Source organism: Plecotus auritus (assembly GCF_963455305.1).
Source record: "Plecotus auritus genome assembly, chromosome: 3".
Taxonomy (NCBI): Eukaryota; Metazoa; Chordata; class Mammalia; order Chiroptera; family Vespertilionidae; genus Plecotus; species Plecotus auritus.
Window position 1 is genome coordinate 31,945,512 of NC_137772.1, and position 18,703 is coordinate 31,964,214.

General features: G+C 53.4%; 2 protein-coding genes across 4 annotated transcripts in view; both read right to left on the reverse strand.

Annotated features, from left to right (window-relative positions):
* LOC308243606 (uncharacterized protein) overlaps positions 1 to 18,703 on the reverse strand; it is a 122,716-nt gene that overhangs the window by 37,256 nt on the left and 66,757 nt on the right. Inside the window, exon 1 of one of the 3 annotated variants that reach the window (XR_013960080.1) lies at positions 17,218 to 17,360. The exons of 1 other annotated variant lie outside the window; for it this stretch is intronic. The gene's annotated coding sequence lies outside the window, so the exon portion shown is untranslated. Of the gene's footprint in view, positions 1 to 17,217; positions 17,481 to 18,703 lie in introns of those variants that run through there. One more of the 3 variants, XM_080659273.1, reaches the window with a different exon arrangement.
* SOX1 (SRY-box transcription factor 1) lies at positions 3,456 to 7,087 on the reverse strand. The gene has a single exon (XM_080663110.1). The coding sequence runs from the start codon at positions 6,415 to 6,417 to the stop codon at positions 5,254 to 5,256; it is 1,164 nt and encodes a 387-aa protein (XP_080519236.1). The 5' UTR covers positions 6,418 to 7,087; the 3' UTR covers positions 3,456 to 5,253.

The window sequence follows — 18,703 nt, forward strand, 5'->3', positions numbered from 1 at the left end:
ACACACACACCAAGGTTTGCAAAGACCTAAGTAAGGCAACGATTGCTGGAGAGCCTGTAAGACCGCAAAAGGCAGAGCGAACGAGGATCCAGTCTTGTAGTTTTGGTTTCTCATGGAAATGAGATTGCTTTTATAAGACAGAGCCCAGCGAGCATTCTCCCCAGGCTCGGTCGGAGGAGCAGACAGAAGACGGCTCAGGAAATGGGAGATGCGGGCATTCTAAAAGAATTCTGATGGACAAACTACTCCCGCCCGGTGAAGCTCCAAACCCACGCCGCGCTGATTCCCGCTACCGGCGCCCCTACAGTGAGGGCTGGGGCCGGGGATGCGGGTGTGTCCCTCTCCCTGCCGCCCTCCACTTGCTTAGCCCCGGGGTGCGGATCTCCCTACGTCCCGGCCACCGCCATCCCCTCCCACCCCCCACCCCGCCCCCCGCTCCTCCGCCCTGCCTCCCTTCCCCCTCCTTTCTCCCACTTGTTGCGGCCAGACCCGGAGACCTGCTTGTTCCGCTGGCTGATTGTAAAAGGGTTTGACTTGCAGCTGACCTCGGGTCAGGACTTTCTTTCCACTAATCCTGCCCTCTTTAAACACAAAAACACTTTGCCCTCTTCCCTTGCATCAGTCATCTTAATCCCCGCGGCGGCTGACACCCCGCCCGGCCTCTGAGCCCAGGCTGCACCCAAGTGAGTTGGGGGCGAACGCCCAGGCCGCAGGCTCCAAGAAGGTACCTGGGACCCCCAGCTCCTCCCGCTCCAAGCCCGTGGGGACGCAGCCGAGGGAAGGCTGGGGACCGGCAGCTCCCAGGCACCGGCCAACCTTGACTCAAGATTCAGAGGGAGCATCCTGGGACTGCCGCCGGGACTACCGGGGGCCAAGCCTTGGAGGATACAGGAGGCGGCGAGTAGAGACAAAGAGAAGGCCGGAGAGAAAGGGAAGGGAAGATGCTGGAGGCAGTGAGGAGAGGAAGGGAGAGAAGAGGAGGAAATAAAGGAGACGTGAATGGATAACGCGACTGGAAGGGGATTCCAGAGAGGTGGAGAGGAAAAGAATTGAGCAGGATGAGAAGCGAAGGCCGGGAAATCGCCCACTGCTCAGGGCTTCATTGTGAACCGAGCAAGAGAAGGGCGACATTGGGAAGGCGGAGGGTGGGGGTGGGAGGTTGTTGCTCCCGTCGGGAGGGGACCCAGGACCCGGATCCAGGGCGCAGGGCGCCGCCCGCCGCGTCAGTTGGGTTCCCGGGGGTGGGCGCAGCGGGGGCCGAGCGGGCGCGCAGCTGGAGAGGAAGGGCCCAGAGGATGGAGGGAGGGAGAGTGGGAGGAGCAGGAAGGGAGGCCAGGGAAAGAAGTGGGGGCAGGGAAGAACTCAGCGGCACCCCGTCGGGCTGGCAAACACAGGCCCGGGCCGCGAGCAGAGGGCGAAGGTGAAGGTCCCTGCCTGCCCACTTCCCCGCCCCGGCCTCCCGGCCGGCACTCTCTGAGTCCTCGCAACTCCCGACCCTGCAGGAGTTGGGGGCAAGAACCCGGGCCCACTTGCCTGGGCTCCGCGCCTCGGGGAGCCCGCCCCCCCTCCCCCCTTCCTTTCTGGCCCGGCCTTTCAATCCCGCCAAATAGTCACGCTGGAAAAAGAGCTGCGCCAAGGCCAAGTCTGCTTTTCACTTGAAGTTTCCAAGGAATCAAACCTATTATTACATTTTGCCGCCGACGTATCTGGAGCCTCTGTCCCGCGGGCCAGGCTGCGGAAGCGGGGGTGGGAGCGCGGGGGCCGCGGGAGGCGGGTGCGGGAGCCCAGGTCGCCCTGGAGCGCGCCTTCCAGGGGCCTGCCACCCGCGATGAGTTTCTCGAATTAACCAGAATTTTCCGGAGACAGAAATCTGCGTTGCCCAGTCTTTGTCGGGAAGATGAAATGCGTGAATATGCGCGCTATTCTCCCACATGCATGATTTTAATAGACCTATCAGTCACGCTACCCGACACGCATCTGCAGAGCAGGCGCGCAGTACCCGCTACTGGTTTTAAGATTAATTCATTTCTAGCTACTGGTGGGTTTCTTTGGCGGGAGGTGATTCAAAGTCCTAACAACAATTACAGGGGCCAAATGGTTGTTTTTTTGTTTCTAGGATGAGGTGGTGTAGAGGGGGTTAAGAGACAGCGGAAAAACCCTCAACAAATCCTGTTACCCTCAGCTAAGAGAGCCGGGCTGCGTGCAAAGGCCTGCCCAGGAAGAATTCCCGCAGTGGTCCCCGCTGGAAGTTAGGCAAACTTTGTAAAGGCCCCCCCCCCCCCAAATCCGGTCCCTGTTCTCCACACGGTTTTCAAACAAAATAGAAATACCATCCCACGATTTAGGAAGTGACTGAAGCCATCATATAATAATTATCATCAGATAATATTTCATGAATATGATGTGGAGTACCTTGGCAAGCACTGAATTCAGTGTGGTTCTGTAGTGGAATAAATCCGTGAATTTAAATGGGAGAAACACTGCGGGCCTGACAGGGTCTCTTCCTGAGAGAGGAATTCTAGCTAATCTCTCTCCTCCCCACCCTCCCACCCCATATTGTTTTTAAATGGAGTCATTAAAGAATTTGCTTTTTTCCTTGCCCTTCTAGCCAACCAACCAAATTTGCTGCGGTTTCGGAATTCTTATTTTAAGACCTTTCTGGGGTTTTTAACAAGTGACTTGGGGTACCTGGCATTGAATGTTTCAGCTGCCTATGTATGAGGCACATACAGAAAAATGCCAAACTCTAAATCCATTTTCTGGGAAACCGACAGACAGGTCTGCCTGGAGTCCCCAGCATACTGCTCAACCTTTATAGTATCAAACATTTCAAGTGTGACCCACATTACTAATAGATATAATGAGCTAAGACTTAGATGCCAATCGTTGATAATAGATATAAACTTGGTCATACACTTATGTGAGCACGGCCACACATCTGTCTGCCACTTTAGTAAGTGCAGGGAGAAGTCTAGCTTGGGAGTTAGCAAAAGAACTAGGAAGTCCATTTAACTCTGTGAATATCAGAGTAAATGTGGTCTGGCCCTTATATGGGCTGGTGAGTTAACAGAGCATCACAGAATTTCCCAAAGCTTCTTTCCCAGAGGGGACTGTGTGTGGCATTTATTCCCAGATCTCTGATGCTGTTCTGCTTAGCAACCCACATATATCCAAACACTTTTAGGAGCCACTGTTTCACAAAGGATCAGATTGCTAAGGCAGAAAAAAAAAAGAAAGAAAGAAAGGAGGGGCGCTTTATTATCTTGTTTGGAAGAAGCAGTCGACATCTTTTTAAAAAAAATTTTGCAGTCACTTTAAGAAATGGTTGGTTTAAGCAAAAGTATCAAAATGACTCCAAAAAATTACACGTCAATTGTCAGGTGAGCATTTTACTTAAAGCTATTCTTTAATGCAGGTTGAATTTGGTTCTCATTAACCCACCACGATAGGCCCATTTTTGGATGGATAATCTATACTCATTCCAGGATAAGAAAAGATGTTGAGAAAATGAGGGGGTTGATGAAATCAACATATTTTGATCTGGGTTAAAGGTTTCTTTTTTCAAAAATATAATTTCACTTTTATGTTGTGACTAATTTCAAAATGTATTTGCTACAGTATACCTTTTAAATTCAATATTTAATGCTGTCAGATTACTTGAAGACAAAGTTTACAGAAAACTTTAAATTCCAGGAAAAAAAACTGCAATGTACCAATAAACACCTAGAAAAAATATAACTAAAAATTTTAAAGCGTTAACCAACCTTAGATCTGGTCAGGAATAATAAACACCGCATTTTTGCATTCACATCAGTTAGCGACTTGCATCCCAGTTCACTGGGGTTGGGGGGGGGGGAGTGGCCAATTTTGTGTCTGTGTGCGAAAGTCCATCAAAATTATTCTGCTCTTTCCCAAGGAGAAATAAGATGGGGGAGGGAAGGAGGGGCTTGGTTACAGTACATTTTGGTTCAGAGATTGTGTTTCCTTGAGTCAAATCTAGATAAATTCCACCTGCAATCTTGTTAATTGCAGGCAAATAGGGGCCCCTATGCCCCTGCAGTGGTCTTTTGTCATCCAACCTTGGCCTGGTCCCGCCATTGGGCTCTTCTCTCCTGGGGGCACGGATCTGGGGCCAGCTAGAGGATGCAAAGCCCACAGCAAGGAATCAAAAAATCCCGCAGTGATGGCCCAAAGATAAAAACACACCAAAGGGCCAGCGTATAAAACGACTTTTTTTTTTTTGTAATTATTTCCCATTCTGTACGAACACTGTAAACTCTACAAAATAATCTATTGATTTTAACTTCCTTCCCTTCCACTGAACGAAGCTCTGTAAAAATCGTACCCTCTCCCCTGGGGTTCCCTTCACTCTTAAACCATGCTGATAATTTCTCCTTCGTCAGATTTACTAATTGTATTCTGAGCTCATAAAACATGCATATAAAACTAGCACGTTTCAAATTTATGGGAAGAACCGAGTTTTTTCCTCTCTTGAATTTATTGACTCGATGCATTTTTAAAGAGGGGTTATCTCTTTCGTTTTTAGTAGAAAGGCTTTTTAGGAAACTATGTACATAATTTGAATACCCCTCCCCACGCTGAAACGCCTAAATTAAAATTTCACAATGCATTTACAAGAAATAATTACAAAACAAAAAAAAATGGAAAAGCTCAGATACAGAAAAGTTTTACAAAACTTAGAATATAACGCTGCCATCAGAAAGGGGATGGGGACATCTCTTTGTATAAATTAACAAACCAACCCAAAAGTGGTAACAACTACGGAAAAACTCGTGTTTGGATCTGCCTTACTACATCGATACAACCGAGAACAGCTCCCGGACAACCAAACGCCAGCAGGAAGCGAGGAAGGATGAGAGTGAGCGCGCTGGCGGGATAGAAAAGTTGGAGTCGCCTCTTGCTTGGTTTGGTCTTTGTGTCCCCTCCAGCAAAGAAACGCTTTCAGCCTCTGTGGGTGATAAATACTGTACAAAAAGTCTCAAGAAAACACCAAGTTCAGTCTAAAACGCACGACTGTGTCCGCGCCTAGCCGTTCCCAGAAGCTCCCAGAAAGGCGAGTGGGGGACAGGGGGTTGTGTCACCAAGTGTTCGTAGCCAGTGTTCTCCTTTCTACAAGAAGGTGGAAACGTCTGCACAAAAGCAAGGCCGCGCAGGGCTAGACCGGGAACCTCGGTCTGGCCAAACGCTCCTTTTCGCGCGTCGCCAGCGCGGGCCGCAGTTCCCCTTGTGTCCCTAGATGTGCGTCAGGGGCACCGTGCCGTTGACGCCCGCGCCCGCGCCCTGGTAGTGCTGCGGCAGTGAGTGCAGCCGGCTCTGCGCCGCGGCGGCAGCCGCCGCCGCCGGGTCGCCGCCCTCCCCGGCCGGCAAGTACATGCTGATCATTTCACGCAGGTCCCCGGGGCATGGCGCTCGCGAGTGCGCCGGGGCCGGCGGGCTGCCGCTGGGCTCCGACTTGACTAGAGAGCCGAGCGCGCCCAGGGCACCCGACGAGGCGGCCGCTGCCGCCGCCGCCGCCGCCACGGCCGAGTTCTGGTGCGCGCCACCCGCAGCGGCGGCGGCCGCAGCCGCGGCGCCGTAGGGGAGGCCGCCGTAGCCCGAGGGCGAGGCGCTCATGTAGCCCTGCGAGTTGGAGATGGGGCTGTACTGAAGCGCTCCCATGTCGTAGCGGTGCATAGGCTGAGGGTTGTGCGGGTGCGCGTGCGGATGGTGCGGGTGAGGATGCGCCGGGTGCGCGTGAGGGTGCGCGCCGCCGGCGCCCGGGTGCTGCCCGTAAGCCAGCTGCGCCTCCTGCATCATGGCCGCGGCCGCGGCAGCCGCCGCCACAGAGCCGGGGTAGGCGCCGTTGGCCCAGCCGTTGACGTGAGCATAGCCGCCTCCCGCCGCGCCGCCGGGGCTCTCGAGTCGCTGGCCTACGGCCGCCGCGCCCACACCCACGCCCATGGCCACGGCGGCGCCTCCACCACCTGCTCCGGCCGCCAGCAGCCCGCCGGCCAGCGAGTACTTGTCCTTCTTGAGCAGCGTCTTGGTCTTGCGGCGCGGCCGGTACTTGTAATCCGGGTGCTCCTTCATGTGCAGCGCGCGCAGCCGCTTGGCCTCGTCGATGAACGGCCTCTTTTCGGCCTCGGACATAACCTTCCACTCGGCGCCTAGGCGCTTGCTGATTTCCGAGTTGTGCATCTTGGGGTTCTCCTGGGCCATCTTGCGCCGCTGCCCTCGGGACCACACCATGAAGGCGTTCATGGGCCGCTTGACCCGGTCCTGGTTGGCCTTGGCGCCCCCGCCGCCTCCGCCGCCACCTCCCCCACCGCCGCCCACTCCGGCCGGGCCTGACAAGTTCGTGGGGGCCTGGGCACCGCCAGGCGAGTGCAGGTCGGTCTCCATCATCATGCTGTACATTGGGGCGGCTCACGGGTTCACCGGCACCACGCAGAGAGGGCCTGGAGCATAGACGGCCGGGGGGCTGGGAGATGGAGAGGGTCTCAAACAGAGCGATACTTGAGGGTGGGTGTGTGGGGAGAGGTCTTAGCGGAGAGAAGAAGGGGGAGGTGGAGGCAAAAACAACAAAAAAGAGGCAAAAAACACACGCACTCAGCGCCGGTCCGGCTCACAGGTGGAAAGTTTCTCCTCGTGCACAAACCACTTGCCAAAGAGGGTGATGACCGGGGTCGCTGTCCTAGCCGCCGCCGCCGCAGCAGCAGGGTCGCTCTCGGCAGAGCAGTGCAAACAGGTGCAATCGTGGCCAAGTTGCAGCTCCACTTTTAGGGACGAGAATGATGCGCGGGCCCCGATCCGGGACTCTCCGTCTCCTCCTCGTCGGCCGCTGTCGCCCGGCGCTGTCTCCTTCGTGCTGCACTCGGTCCTCAGCGGCCTCCAACTCCGGGGATGCAACTTCTAGCAGGGCGGCGCGCCGCGTGCGCTGGGCATGTGCGGGTCCCAGGTGCCTAGGGGGGAGCGAGGCGCCGAGGGGGGAGTGGAGGGGGGGACTGAGGGGATTACAGTGCAGCTGGGGAGGGGGGCCGAGGGCAGACAAGGGAGCGCAGGCGCGCAGAGAAGTCCAGGAAGCCGGGGCCGCCGAGCCCGGGCTGCCCGCTGCCTGCCCGGGGCCCTGCGCTGGGAGTGGAGGCGCACACGGGGCCGGCGGCGCGCGGGGCCCAGCAGCCATACGCCCGGCCCGGGCTGCCATTAAATGAGCGCGCCGCGGCCAATGGGAGCTGGCGGCGGCGGTGATTTGCATGGCGCGCTGGCGAGTGACGTGGGGAGGGAGTAGATACACTGGGCGCGGGCGGCGGAGCGGGGAGGAGGGGAGAAAAGAAGGGGGAGCAGGGGCAGGAAGGGGGGGCGGGCCGGGAGGGGGTCACCGCCGAGCTGCTTCCTGAGAGCGCGCGACGGTGGCGAACTCCGAGCTCACCCTCGCCTCTCCCAGCCCGCGCGCTCCGCGTGATTAACTACTGGATTTAAAAGTAGACGAAGATAATTCAGGGTGGGGGGAGGAGGTAAGGAAAACAGAATACAGCCCCCAGCCGCGTTTAACTGAGCGCATCCTTGACCCAGCTCCTCCTCTGCCTACCGCCGGCCAACTCTGCGCCAGCTGGGAAGGGGGAGAGTTGGGGACTGTGGCAGGAACCTCGCCCTCATCTCCGCCCCCGGGGTGGAAAGGAGGGGCGCGACCTCAGGAGCAGGAAATACTGTCCGAGGAACGCCATTCTAAAGACCCCCTCGAGATCTCCTGCGAGGCTTGGGCAACTCAGTCCCCTTCGCCCTCCCAGGGATTTGAGCTCCACTGCAGCGTGTTCGTAAGTTCTCCAGTGGCCCGTCTCGTAAGCAAGGCCTTCACAGTCCAGGCCCCAATAATTCCCGTAACGGGGGAGCATTTGTGCCGGGCTTGGCTCCATAGCTTCTTTTAGCATTAGCCCTGAACTTTTTTTTTTTTTTTTTTTTTTTTTAAGGATGTCTTTTAATAAGTCTGGCTGTTACAGTCACACACTCTTCTCACCTTGGCGCTTCTGCCTCCTAAAATGGAATTTCTAGTAAGGCCGAAAACAAGAACTATCTGGAATCTAGTTACTTAACAACAGTTGAAAAAGTTTAAAATCGCACAAGAATGAGGTAGCCCACGCTCTTCTGGAGAGCATCTTCCACAAGCTTTAAGAACTTCCAAAACTGCGTGAACAGAGCGAGGCCTCCAGAAAGCTAATCGGAAAAGGGGTTTGGGGACCAAGAGACAGATAATGTTTTCTTGCATTATGCAAATGAAAGGCTTGGTTCCTGGAGTGGCTGAAACATCCACAGTATCTTCCATAACACCATTGCACTCAGGGTACCTTTTCCATCCGGATGATGGATGATAGGAAAGTGGCCCAAAGACTTCTGACAGAAAATCCGTTGAGAGACCACGCACCCCTCCTGCGCCCTCAGGGAGTAATTGGGGCGTCTCCAGGAGCACCAGAGTGGGAGGTGCTTGGGAGGTTGCTGGTGGGTGAAGTGGAGCCTAACCAAAGCTGGAGACTGACCTTCTTGGAATGGAAGTAAACACACACGATAATGATCATTAGGGTAGTAATAAGGATATTTCAGTATGTTGGGCATTGAATACGTGACACCTCCACTCCCCCTCCCCCCCCCCCCCCCGCAACTCTCTGTCCCCAATTAAAGAAAAAATCTGAGGTTGTGAATTTCCTGACCCTATTGCTTATCCACAGTACAGGGATAATGCCTTCTTTCCTGTCAATTATTATGATTATTACTGTGGCTTTTTATTATTGCAAGGTTGCTATAGTATGCAATGCAACAGTAAATTGGTCTCTGCAGATTAAACTGATTTCATTTCAGGCTATTCAGCATTTAATAGTGAACTCATTGAAAAATATAAAATTATATTAGAAAGGAAACGTCATTTTATATTTATCTTTCACTAAATATCTAGGTTATAAACTTGGTTTTCAACCAACTTATTTCACCAATCGAGTTTGTTAAATCTTTTTATTTGTTTCATGTACTACCTCCAAATATCAGTTACATTGTGAATGAACAAGAAAAAGAACAAGAATATTGTTTAAGAATACTATAGATCCGTTTTTCCTTTGATAATTTAAGAGGCAGTGAGATCCAGTGTGTTATGGAAAGTCAGCAAGACTGAAATAAAGGAAATGGTTTACAAATTATAAACTATATTATCCACTTAGCCATTGAAAGATTTCTTTCCTCTGCTTTTCAATTTAGATTTTAAACCAAATAGCCTAAGACCCCCTGAAAATACTTTGTATGAATCAGGCTTGGCACATTATTTTCCATATCAATGGAGCAATTTATTGTATAACCACCCTGCACTCCAGTGTGCATTGCAGGAATGCTTTATGTTTTTGGGAACTTGGATAGCTGACTTTGAAATGGTCTAGTTTCTTTCTACATAGTCCTGAAAATTGTTTCCAAATAGGACATTACCCTTGTTTTCCAGAGCACCTAAATGGGAAGTAAATGGTTTAGCCTTTTATGAGATCGCACTAGTGCTTAGCATTTGGGGCACTCTCCATAAGTCCTTTTTAGTGAGGAGATGTTCCCTGGGCCCAAGCAGGCACACACTATGGGTGCCCATGTGCATAAGTATTAACTGAAGCTGCAGGTGTAACTTGTTGCCAAGTGATAGATGATTGGCAGCTGCTGCCTATGCCAATTAGGCAGTGGCAGGGCACTGCGTGCCAGACCTCTCAGTGCCTTGCATCGCGGCACAAAGATTGAAGAGCGTCATATCAACTCCTGCTGGTAATAGCTTTTGGGAGCCCCAATTTCTTGCTCCTTCTGACCCCTCTCCCCAGTTAACTCTTTAAAAATAGAGAAAACAGTCCAAAAACAGTTTGAAAAACACGTCTTCTCCCTATTCTGTTTCTCTCTCTCCCCCTCCCCCCCTTTTGGCAGGAACCTCCTTCAAACCCAGAACTTTATCAAAGACCAGGCGCTGGAGGGTTTGAAGACAGACTACACTATTTACCAGAAGTGCCAGAACCCAGACCACTATCGAAGGATTACTTCACTGTTGATTGACCAAATTTGCTCTCATGGCAATTCCGAAACTTCATTGTGCCTCTATCTCAAAATGCCAAAGGGAAGATCCACTTAGGATGTAGATAAGTAAAGATGCTGTTTTTTTATTTCACTGATGGGAATGATCCTTAAAGAAAATCCAAATCCAAGCCATCATTAGAAGAAATTACATACACAGATGTATATGTATATGTACGTGCATATACACAATATTTTCATACATATACATATATGTGTACCCACAGGATATATGCATATAAGTGTATATACATAGAATGTATGCATACATATATACATCTATATACACAGAGGGTATATGTATAGGTATACATACATGTGTATGTAAAGAAAATGTGCATATGAATATATACATATGTATATATATGTATATGCACACCCATATATACATGTTTACATGCATGTGTACACACAAAATACACATGCATACATATGTGTGTGATGTATTTAGGAAATATACACGAGCCCTTAACTTTCAAATAGATTGAATTCTAGACTTAAATCTAACACCATTAGCTTAAACTGCCTATATAGAGTAACGCAAACTTTTAGATTTTGCTTTGCCCACCTCCATGTTGTGTTCAGGAGAAATCTGGGAAGTAGAGAGATCACTGGACAGAATCCTCACCCTGCCCCTAGCAATCTTTAATGAAAGCGAGCTTTCAGGCACCTAGAGGTGACTTTCTGTACCAGCGCCAGACTCAAGCTCCCAGCAAGCAGAGAGACGGACAGGTTAGGAGTTCTGGGCAGACAAAGATCACAGCGAAGAAAACGAAAAACTCTTCCTGTCTTCCTTCGCCTTGCCTGTCCTGGCGACACCCTCCCGGGAGATGTCCATCTATGTCCGCTGCCTCACACAATCTAGCTCCAGGGGTTTCCGAGGCCCCTGGAGGACTCAGGCCACGTGTTGGCGCCTCTGTGGACTGCCCAGGGCGCAGTCTTCCAGACTCTGGTGTGGCCCCAAAGGGCTGAGACCAAAGTTCCTGGGAGGTAAATCACGAGGAAGCCGCCAATTCCTAGGCAGGACTTCTGGAGAGAAAAGAGCGATCTTAGTGAGGAAGAGGAGAAGGCAGCATGGGAGAAAGAAAAAGAAAAGGAAGACAGTTTAATTAGAAGAGCCTTTCGAGTTCATCTCCGCTAACTGGAGGGCCTCCAAGAGGAGGCGCAGACCGAGAAGAGACCCGGAAAGCGCGCGTGGGAGGGGACCGCGGAGTCCAGCTGGATGCGGGCTGGAGAGGAACACCGCATGGGGCGAGACGGCGGGGTGGAGGCTGGTTCCACTCCCCACCCCCCACTGCCCAGAGCCCCGGGAGGCGCGGGGTTAGCTCGCTGGGTGGCGGAGCCTCCTCCCAGGCCCCGCGTGGGTCTGCCCTGACCCAGCCAACAAGCAGGCCGCGATCGCCGTCTGCTGGCCGCTGCCGCTCTCGCCGGCCTCCGGGAGCTACTGGGCCTGAGGCCCGGGCTCTTCACCGCCGCGCCCCTCTCCGGCTCCTGCACGCTCCTCTCCAGCTCCCGGTTCCTGGGCTCATTCGAGGGTTTGCGTGCCAGGGCGCGCAGGTGACGGGCCAGGGAGTCGTGGCGGGGGCGGGGGTGGGGGGCGCTGGTCTCTCCGGGTCCCCGGGTGCGCTTGAGCACCCCTCCCCCCACCTTACCCCATTACCACCACTGAGCCCTGGTCCGGCTCACTGGGCTTCGCTGTTCCCAAAGACAAAGGAGTCAAAGTAGCGCAAAAGTTTTTTTTGTTGTTCAGTTTTTAGAGGAAAAAAAAAAAATAGGGGAAAAAGGAGAAGTGAGGAAGGAGAAGGAATAGAGAATTGCTTTCCAGTACGGAACTTAGAGCGACATCTGTGCCACTGGGGACAGCAACAGAGCAGGTCTTTGTAGCCTCCCTGAGTATACAAGTCCACCGTCCTTTCTCAACTAAAAGCGTCGGATTTGGAGGCTGTTCCAGGAACGTCTGCAGGAAAAGGGAAATAAAGCCCTTCCCCTGGAAAGTAAGCAAAGCTTTCTTTCCAGCGATCAGTGTGGAGAGCCTTAAAATCGCAGTGAATAGCGAACAACCCAGTGTGTGTGTGTGTGTGTGTGTGTGTGTGTGTGTGTGTGTTGTTTTGTGCCTCCTCGCTCCCTGGGTGAAAGCATTTGGAGAATCTCTGGGAGCTTTCGAGTAGGGGCTCACCCTGTGAGCAGTACTCACACATATAATTCAAATTTCACAGCTGACCTGCTCTGAAAACCTCAATCAGCTTCTAATTGAAGGGAAAACAAAATATTGCTTCCCTACAGCAGAGCTAACGATTTAATCATTATATCAGACATTATAGCTTTTAATTAGGCTAATGCTGATACTGTATGGAAAGAGATAATTCAACACAGTTCTTGATGAATTCTGTAATTGGGTTAACGGCGGAGCAGTTGGGGGAGAGACGTCAATATTCAAGCTGCGTCTGTAGCCACCAGGTTTATGAATGAAAGAGAGAAGACAAGGGAGGAAAATACTGGGACCCGAGGGGAGCATCGCGCCCTCCGCCGCTGCGGAACTGTGGGCGCTCCGCAGGGAGGACAACCGGGACGGAGCGGAGCTGGGCGGCCGCTGCGTGCCAGGCCTCGCAGCCACCTCCAGCTCCTCCTGCCGCTCCGCCTGCCAGGCCTTCTTTTGCGGGGAACTTTCCGGGAAGAATCAGACAGGTTACCTGCCGGGGAAACCTGAGCGCTGGGTGCCCAGGCAGCCCAGACCACTTAGGGCAGAGGACTGACTGGGCTGAGTGCAGCCATAGCGCTCAGTTCTACAGGATGGTCTTTAAAAACACGATCTCTTCCCTTTTCTTGCCCGAGTGCCAGCCCCGAGGACGCGGCGACCCCCAAACAAGAGCAGTCCTCGCCTGTCCCTGACTGGGGGGGGTGCGGTGGGCGCGCGGAGCGTGACACACCTGTGGGCACGGCAGGTTGTCCGCATTCTCGGGTCCACACCGATGACTCAGGGTTCGGGAGGAAAGTGGCTGGAGTGGGGACCCAGGCTATTTCCCAGTAGCCTGGCCTAGTTGACCTTAGCTAATCCGCTGCCCGACTTTGGGGCGGCCAAGATTGGCCATCTAAGAAGGGCTTTCCTCCACCCGTCACTAAAAGTCCTACAAAGGAGCGGGTAGGGGAAAGAGCCGTCAAATTCATCTGCACCAAGTGAATTTGTCAAGGGGGCGTCGGTGCATCCACTCTACCTACTCCCCACCTAGCCTTGCCAACTACTGCCTGGCCTGGCCATCGGTTTCGGGATCCTCAAGGATCCCTCTCGCCCCCTGTGAGGCACAAGCCCCTCCTCCCCCTGGGCTCGGGGCGGCCAAGAGCTGAGGCCAGGCTGGAAGAGAGGTCCCCGCCCTCTTCCACCTCCCAGATTTCTAGGACCCGCAAAAGTTGCGTAGAAGTCGATACTCCGCGTAGCTGAGACTTGACCGTGCCGGAGGAGACGGTTGGAGTGCCTTAAATTTTGAGGAGAAAATACCCGCGCTTCCAAAATTTGGATGGGCTTTAGAAAGCCACCTGAGCCGCGCCCTCTTCGGGTTTAACCCTAAATGTTATGTACACTTTATATTTCTGCAGCCCCCTCCCCCATTATTTTTTAACTCTTTGGCTTAACTACAGAAGTGCAATATTCTCCTTCAAGATAAATATACTGTATTGTGATTCATCCTTGTCTTATTTTGTCAGCAATTACCACAAAATTAAATGGGTCACTGCTAAAGTTTCATTTACACAAACCCCGGTAATTAACAGTTTGAATACACCTTTTTACGTTGTATAAAAGTTGTAATTTTCTAACGCGTGAAGTTTTTAATTGGTGAAGAATGCTTGTGTTCGTTGCCATAATAAGAATACAAAGCACCTCATCTGAGCAGGAGGTGTGTTGGTTTCTTTCTAAGACAGTGTAAAGACTCAGCACAGATCAGGGTTTTTGGAACTGGGGAGGGAGGCTTCCTAACTATTCAAATTAAAATTTGCAGAACATTAAGGTCTGAGAATATAGGGCATCTGATTACTCTAACTTCTAAAGCCAAAATCCTTGGAAGAAACGGAACCAGACCCTGCAGTTAAACAGACATGCCCAGCAGGCCCTGTACCCCAGTGTAGGGAGAAGGTAGAGTTTGATACAGGAGACTGCGGTGATGTTCAACTCACAGAAATAAAAAACAAAACAAAAAAAAAACAGTGTTTTGGGCACGTGCAGTGTCCCAATCAAGTCCAGGTGAGCCAATGGCCAACGGGTGTATGCTGGGAAGAGCACTGATTACTAGTAAACACTGCCCTTTTTCATATTTTCTCTCATTAGCCCCCCAAATAGAAAAGGCCTCATGCACAAGAGGAGACAAGTCATAAAGAATTTCTATATGAAAAGAAATAAAGTGAAATCAGAGATGCTTTTTTCTTACAGGCCATCCCTGTTATTGTAAATTAGATTAGCTGCACAGGCTTCAATATAAACATGACATGAGGTTCACATGAGTGAAAGGACGATCCACTCCAATCTCTCCTTTCATCGGAGCATCTCACATAAATTACATCTTGTCCTTTAATACACTTTTCAATGAGATTAAAACATCACTTTGACACCATTTCAAGCCTTTTCAGTGGCACGTGTTGCTTACTTCAGAAAACAGTAAACAGGAAGTGGGTCCCTGGAAATCTTCAGGCAATGGGATTGGACCACCGCCCTGTGCTCTAAGCTAAGAGAGGGCCCCCTTAGCTCCATTTTAATACCTTGTATCTTACCTCACAGAGGCAGAAGCCATCTGTCCTGCCAGGGGAAATCACATCATTCGTCAATATTTGTGGAGGCAGTCTTTCCATAGCAGGGATGGGGAAGGACTTGCAGCCCACCCCAAAGCATCTCCCTCCCCACATTAACCATTTTAGGGGACCCAGCACCATGAATATGAGATGGAGGGAGGATGGGTAGACCAGAAAAAGAGTCAAGTTTTAGATAGCCTTTAAAACCTACATCTTAATTTAGGGGCAGCGAGGAAAGAGTGGGTGAACAGTGGAGTTTTTTACAACGTTGGCTAAAGGGAAATTTCCACCTCTCTATCTGGCTGCTGGGTGCCATCTCTCCCTTTATGGACTGGCTGCTCTCAGACTAGCACCCAGGGCTCTGGGGAGTGGCCCCAAAAGGACAAAAGGCAGCAGAGGAGGGGGATTTGGGTCTCAGGGTAGAAACTGTGCATTTTCTTTGTTTTAGCTACCTAAAATTGTGCTCAACACTCAGAACACACAGGCGAATTTGCTTCCGAGGAGAGGCTGACCACCACCCTTCTTTGCAGATGGTTGTACCCTCTGCCTTTGCACGGAGAGGCCAGCCCCCTGGAGCACAGCCGGAGGAGGGGTCCCAGTGGCCTACTCCTACTTGTGGGCAGAGAGATCAGGCACCGCTAGTCTAGTGGCCCTGCCCCAGGGTTGGGCAGGTTCCTCTGAGGGATGACCCCTTCTTTCTATTCCAATCCTGTGCATCCCTCCCCCGCCACCCAACACCAAATGCTGACACCCACATCTGGATTGGCCTTTTGCTCCATCCTTCCCGGTGACAACCAGGACCCAAATACCAGGCCACCTGGAAGTTTTCTGCCATATTCAGAGAGCACACCTGGCATTCTCTGCGGCCACAGTTCATCAGGGAGAAAGGCTGCTCCGAGAAGGAACCGTGGGAGCATTGAGGAATTCAATGGGGTAGGGGTGGAATTCCTTTCCGCGTGGATCTTGTCTGCATCCACAGCTGAGCGCCTCAGAGGGCACTGGCCAGGACATTGCCCCTTCTGCCGCGGCCTCGGGGCCCGCCAGGCCCGCGCTGGGGAATAGCACCGTGGTCCCAATCCCAGCAGAGACAACCCCCTCCCCCAGGCCAGGGCTTCTCGGGGGTCCTCTGCGCCAACTGGGGACTGCTGGCTCCCGCTCCCTCGCCCTTCACAAAGGAGCTTCCAGAATCCCGCCCCCACCGCGCTCCTGGAAATCGATGGAGTAAAGCGGGCTTTTAATGGGTTAATTGACTGGCTGCCGCTATCGTGTTCAAGCACCTGCTTCTTGCGAGGAGGCAGCCAGCCCCGTCTTGTTCCTGGTCGATGGCTGTCGGCCTCGCCCCGGCCCGTTGACTTCAGCACCAGCCGCCACCGAACACACATTTCACCTTGGAAACTTCGTGACTTTCCTCTCCACGGGGGGCTCAACCCCGGAAAATAGGGGCGGAGGCGGGCGACCTGCCGGCGCTGGTGGATACAGTGTTGCCGAGCGGGTGCGATTTCGCAGGAGGAGGGAGGGCGCGCTGTGGGGTCTTGATGCCCTTGTGGGGGTCACCCCCTATCGAGGCGGCCCATTCAGCGGGCAGGAACTTCGGGCACACCAGACTCCACCTTCAGCGCCTGGTGTAGCCAGTGGGATTGAAGTGCTGGCCGCGCCGGCGGGGTTCCCGCCAGGCGCCGCCGGGTCCAGAGTCGCTCGCAGAGTGTCAAGGACTCGCTGCTCATTGATTTGTGTCTGTGGCAGCATTAACACAGTCAAGACCGTCGGTCAGTCAAAATTAAATTGATTCTTTGCCCAAAACACTTCTCATTAAATGGCACACGCTCAACATGTTCATTTTCGAAACGTAATTTCAACCCTCGGATTTCGTTCTCAGCGCTGCCTAGTGCACGCTGCAGAGCGCAAGAGCCGGCGCGGCCCAGGGCAGGGGCGCGGAGCGCTATCTGGGCCTTGGTGGAGGGGGCAGGAGGGGCAATGGCCGCGGGAAAACGGGAAATGCAGCGAATCTGACTCTCCCTGAAATCGAGAGGCTCGACCTCCCTTCCCCTCCCCCAAAAGTACGACCCAGAGAGAAACAGAGTCTCGGTCCACTGGGCGGCGGCCAATCTAAAAAGCCGGGGAGGAGGAGGGGAGGAGTGAACCTACAGAGAAGAAAATGACAAATGGACCCCACACGCGAGTACGCCTGCGGCGGTCTCCACAGCTACCCACCTGTTCTCTACGGACGACGAAAGCTGCGGGGACACCCTACCCTCCTTCACAGAAAGTCGCAGTAGACACCGCGCCTGCTCCTAGAGCCTTTCCGGCCCTCCTCCCCAGCTCCCGGCGCGCTGAAGCCCCCGCGCAAGTTCAAGACACACTTACAGTTAGTTCCTCCTCCAGCTCCAGCGGGCCCCGGAGCCGGTCCGGCGCGGCAGCGCCCCCAGAGCAATGCCCAGGGGCATCTCCCCAGCCCAGGCTCCTCGGGACGGCCGGCCCGCTCTATGCGGGGAGTGCGCCGCTGCCCTGGGACCCCAGCCAGGTCGGCTCCCGGCGGCGCCTGCACCGCAGACGCGGCGCCGGCGCCACGCTCACGCACACTCACACGCGCACACTCACACGCGCACCCCCGCTCGCACACTCACTGCACACGCACATGCTCCTCTCTCTCGCCTCGCGCACACCCTCCCAGACACACACGCTGTAGGCGAGAGAGACAAGAAAATGAAATTTATTATTGATAGAAAAGACTTTAAAGACAATTTCAAGTTATTGTTTCTCTCTGGGAAAAGGGGGAATCCCTCCACATAATGAAGCGCCTTTTGTGTGGCGCCGAACAATACCAAACAAGTATTCTAATAAATAGCCACTTTTTTGTTCCTACTCGACAGTGAATAGAATTGAGCAGTTGGTTCTGGAGCAGCTGCGACGCCGTTTTGAGCTGGGAGGTGGAGCTGCGTCTCCCGTGCTCCCCGCGCCGCCCCAGCCCTTTACCCCTCGCCCCCCGCCCCATTCGCCCTCCTCCTCTTCCCTCGAGCCGCCCAGCCGCCGCCCGCGCGCTCCCCACTTTTCCTGGTCCCTAGTCATCCCCACCCCATCCCCACCCTCACCCCCTACCCTGCCTGGCCTCAGAGATTCGGGCTCAATAAACCTGCAGTGACCTGATCCCCCCTTGCCTCCTGCACCTCCACCCCATAAAAAAACTGTCTCTTCTACCAACACACAGGCTACCGATTGTCGCCTCGAACAACTCTTCGGGGTCCGTTCCCAACCTCTGGATGGGAGAACGTCAGTCGCCCCACCGCAGTCCGGAGTCACAGCGGTGCCTCCCTCGTTTCCCGGGGTTATCAGCCCTACCACCCCCCGCCACCCCCCCTCCGCCAGTCCTCACTCTAGGCTCCCTCCTCTCGGGGATATATAGCTTCAGCTTTGTTCTCCCGCTCAGAGGACAGACAATTTGGCCTAGCCCCCCTCTGCTTCGGGGTTTTAAACACACACACCCTTCCTCCCTTGCCTTTGCGACTAACGGCAGCTGCTGAACGAAAGACAGTGTCTAACTGAAGATTAGTATTGTGGACACAAAACTACAGGTAAAAAGTCGCCCTGGCCAGGCGGCCTCAATTTACCCGGGCGCTCGCTTGGTGGGGAGCCCTGCTGTGTGTGCCGCGGACTCCGACCCTCCCTGCGCCCCGACTTTCTCTGCAGGCAAGCTCCCAGCGCTCCTTGGAAGGGCAGTGCTGCCCTCTCCACCGGGCCCACTGGCCAGCGGGCAGAAGAGAGCATCTAAGGAGAAGAGAAGGCGCTGGATCTCTCTCTCTCCCCTCTTACCTTCTTCTGTCTCTGTCTCTTCAATTGTGTAAAGTTGTCAGCA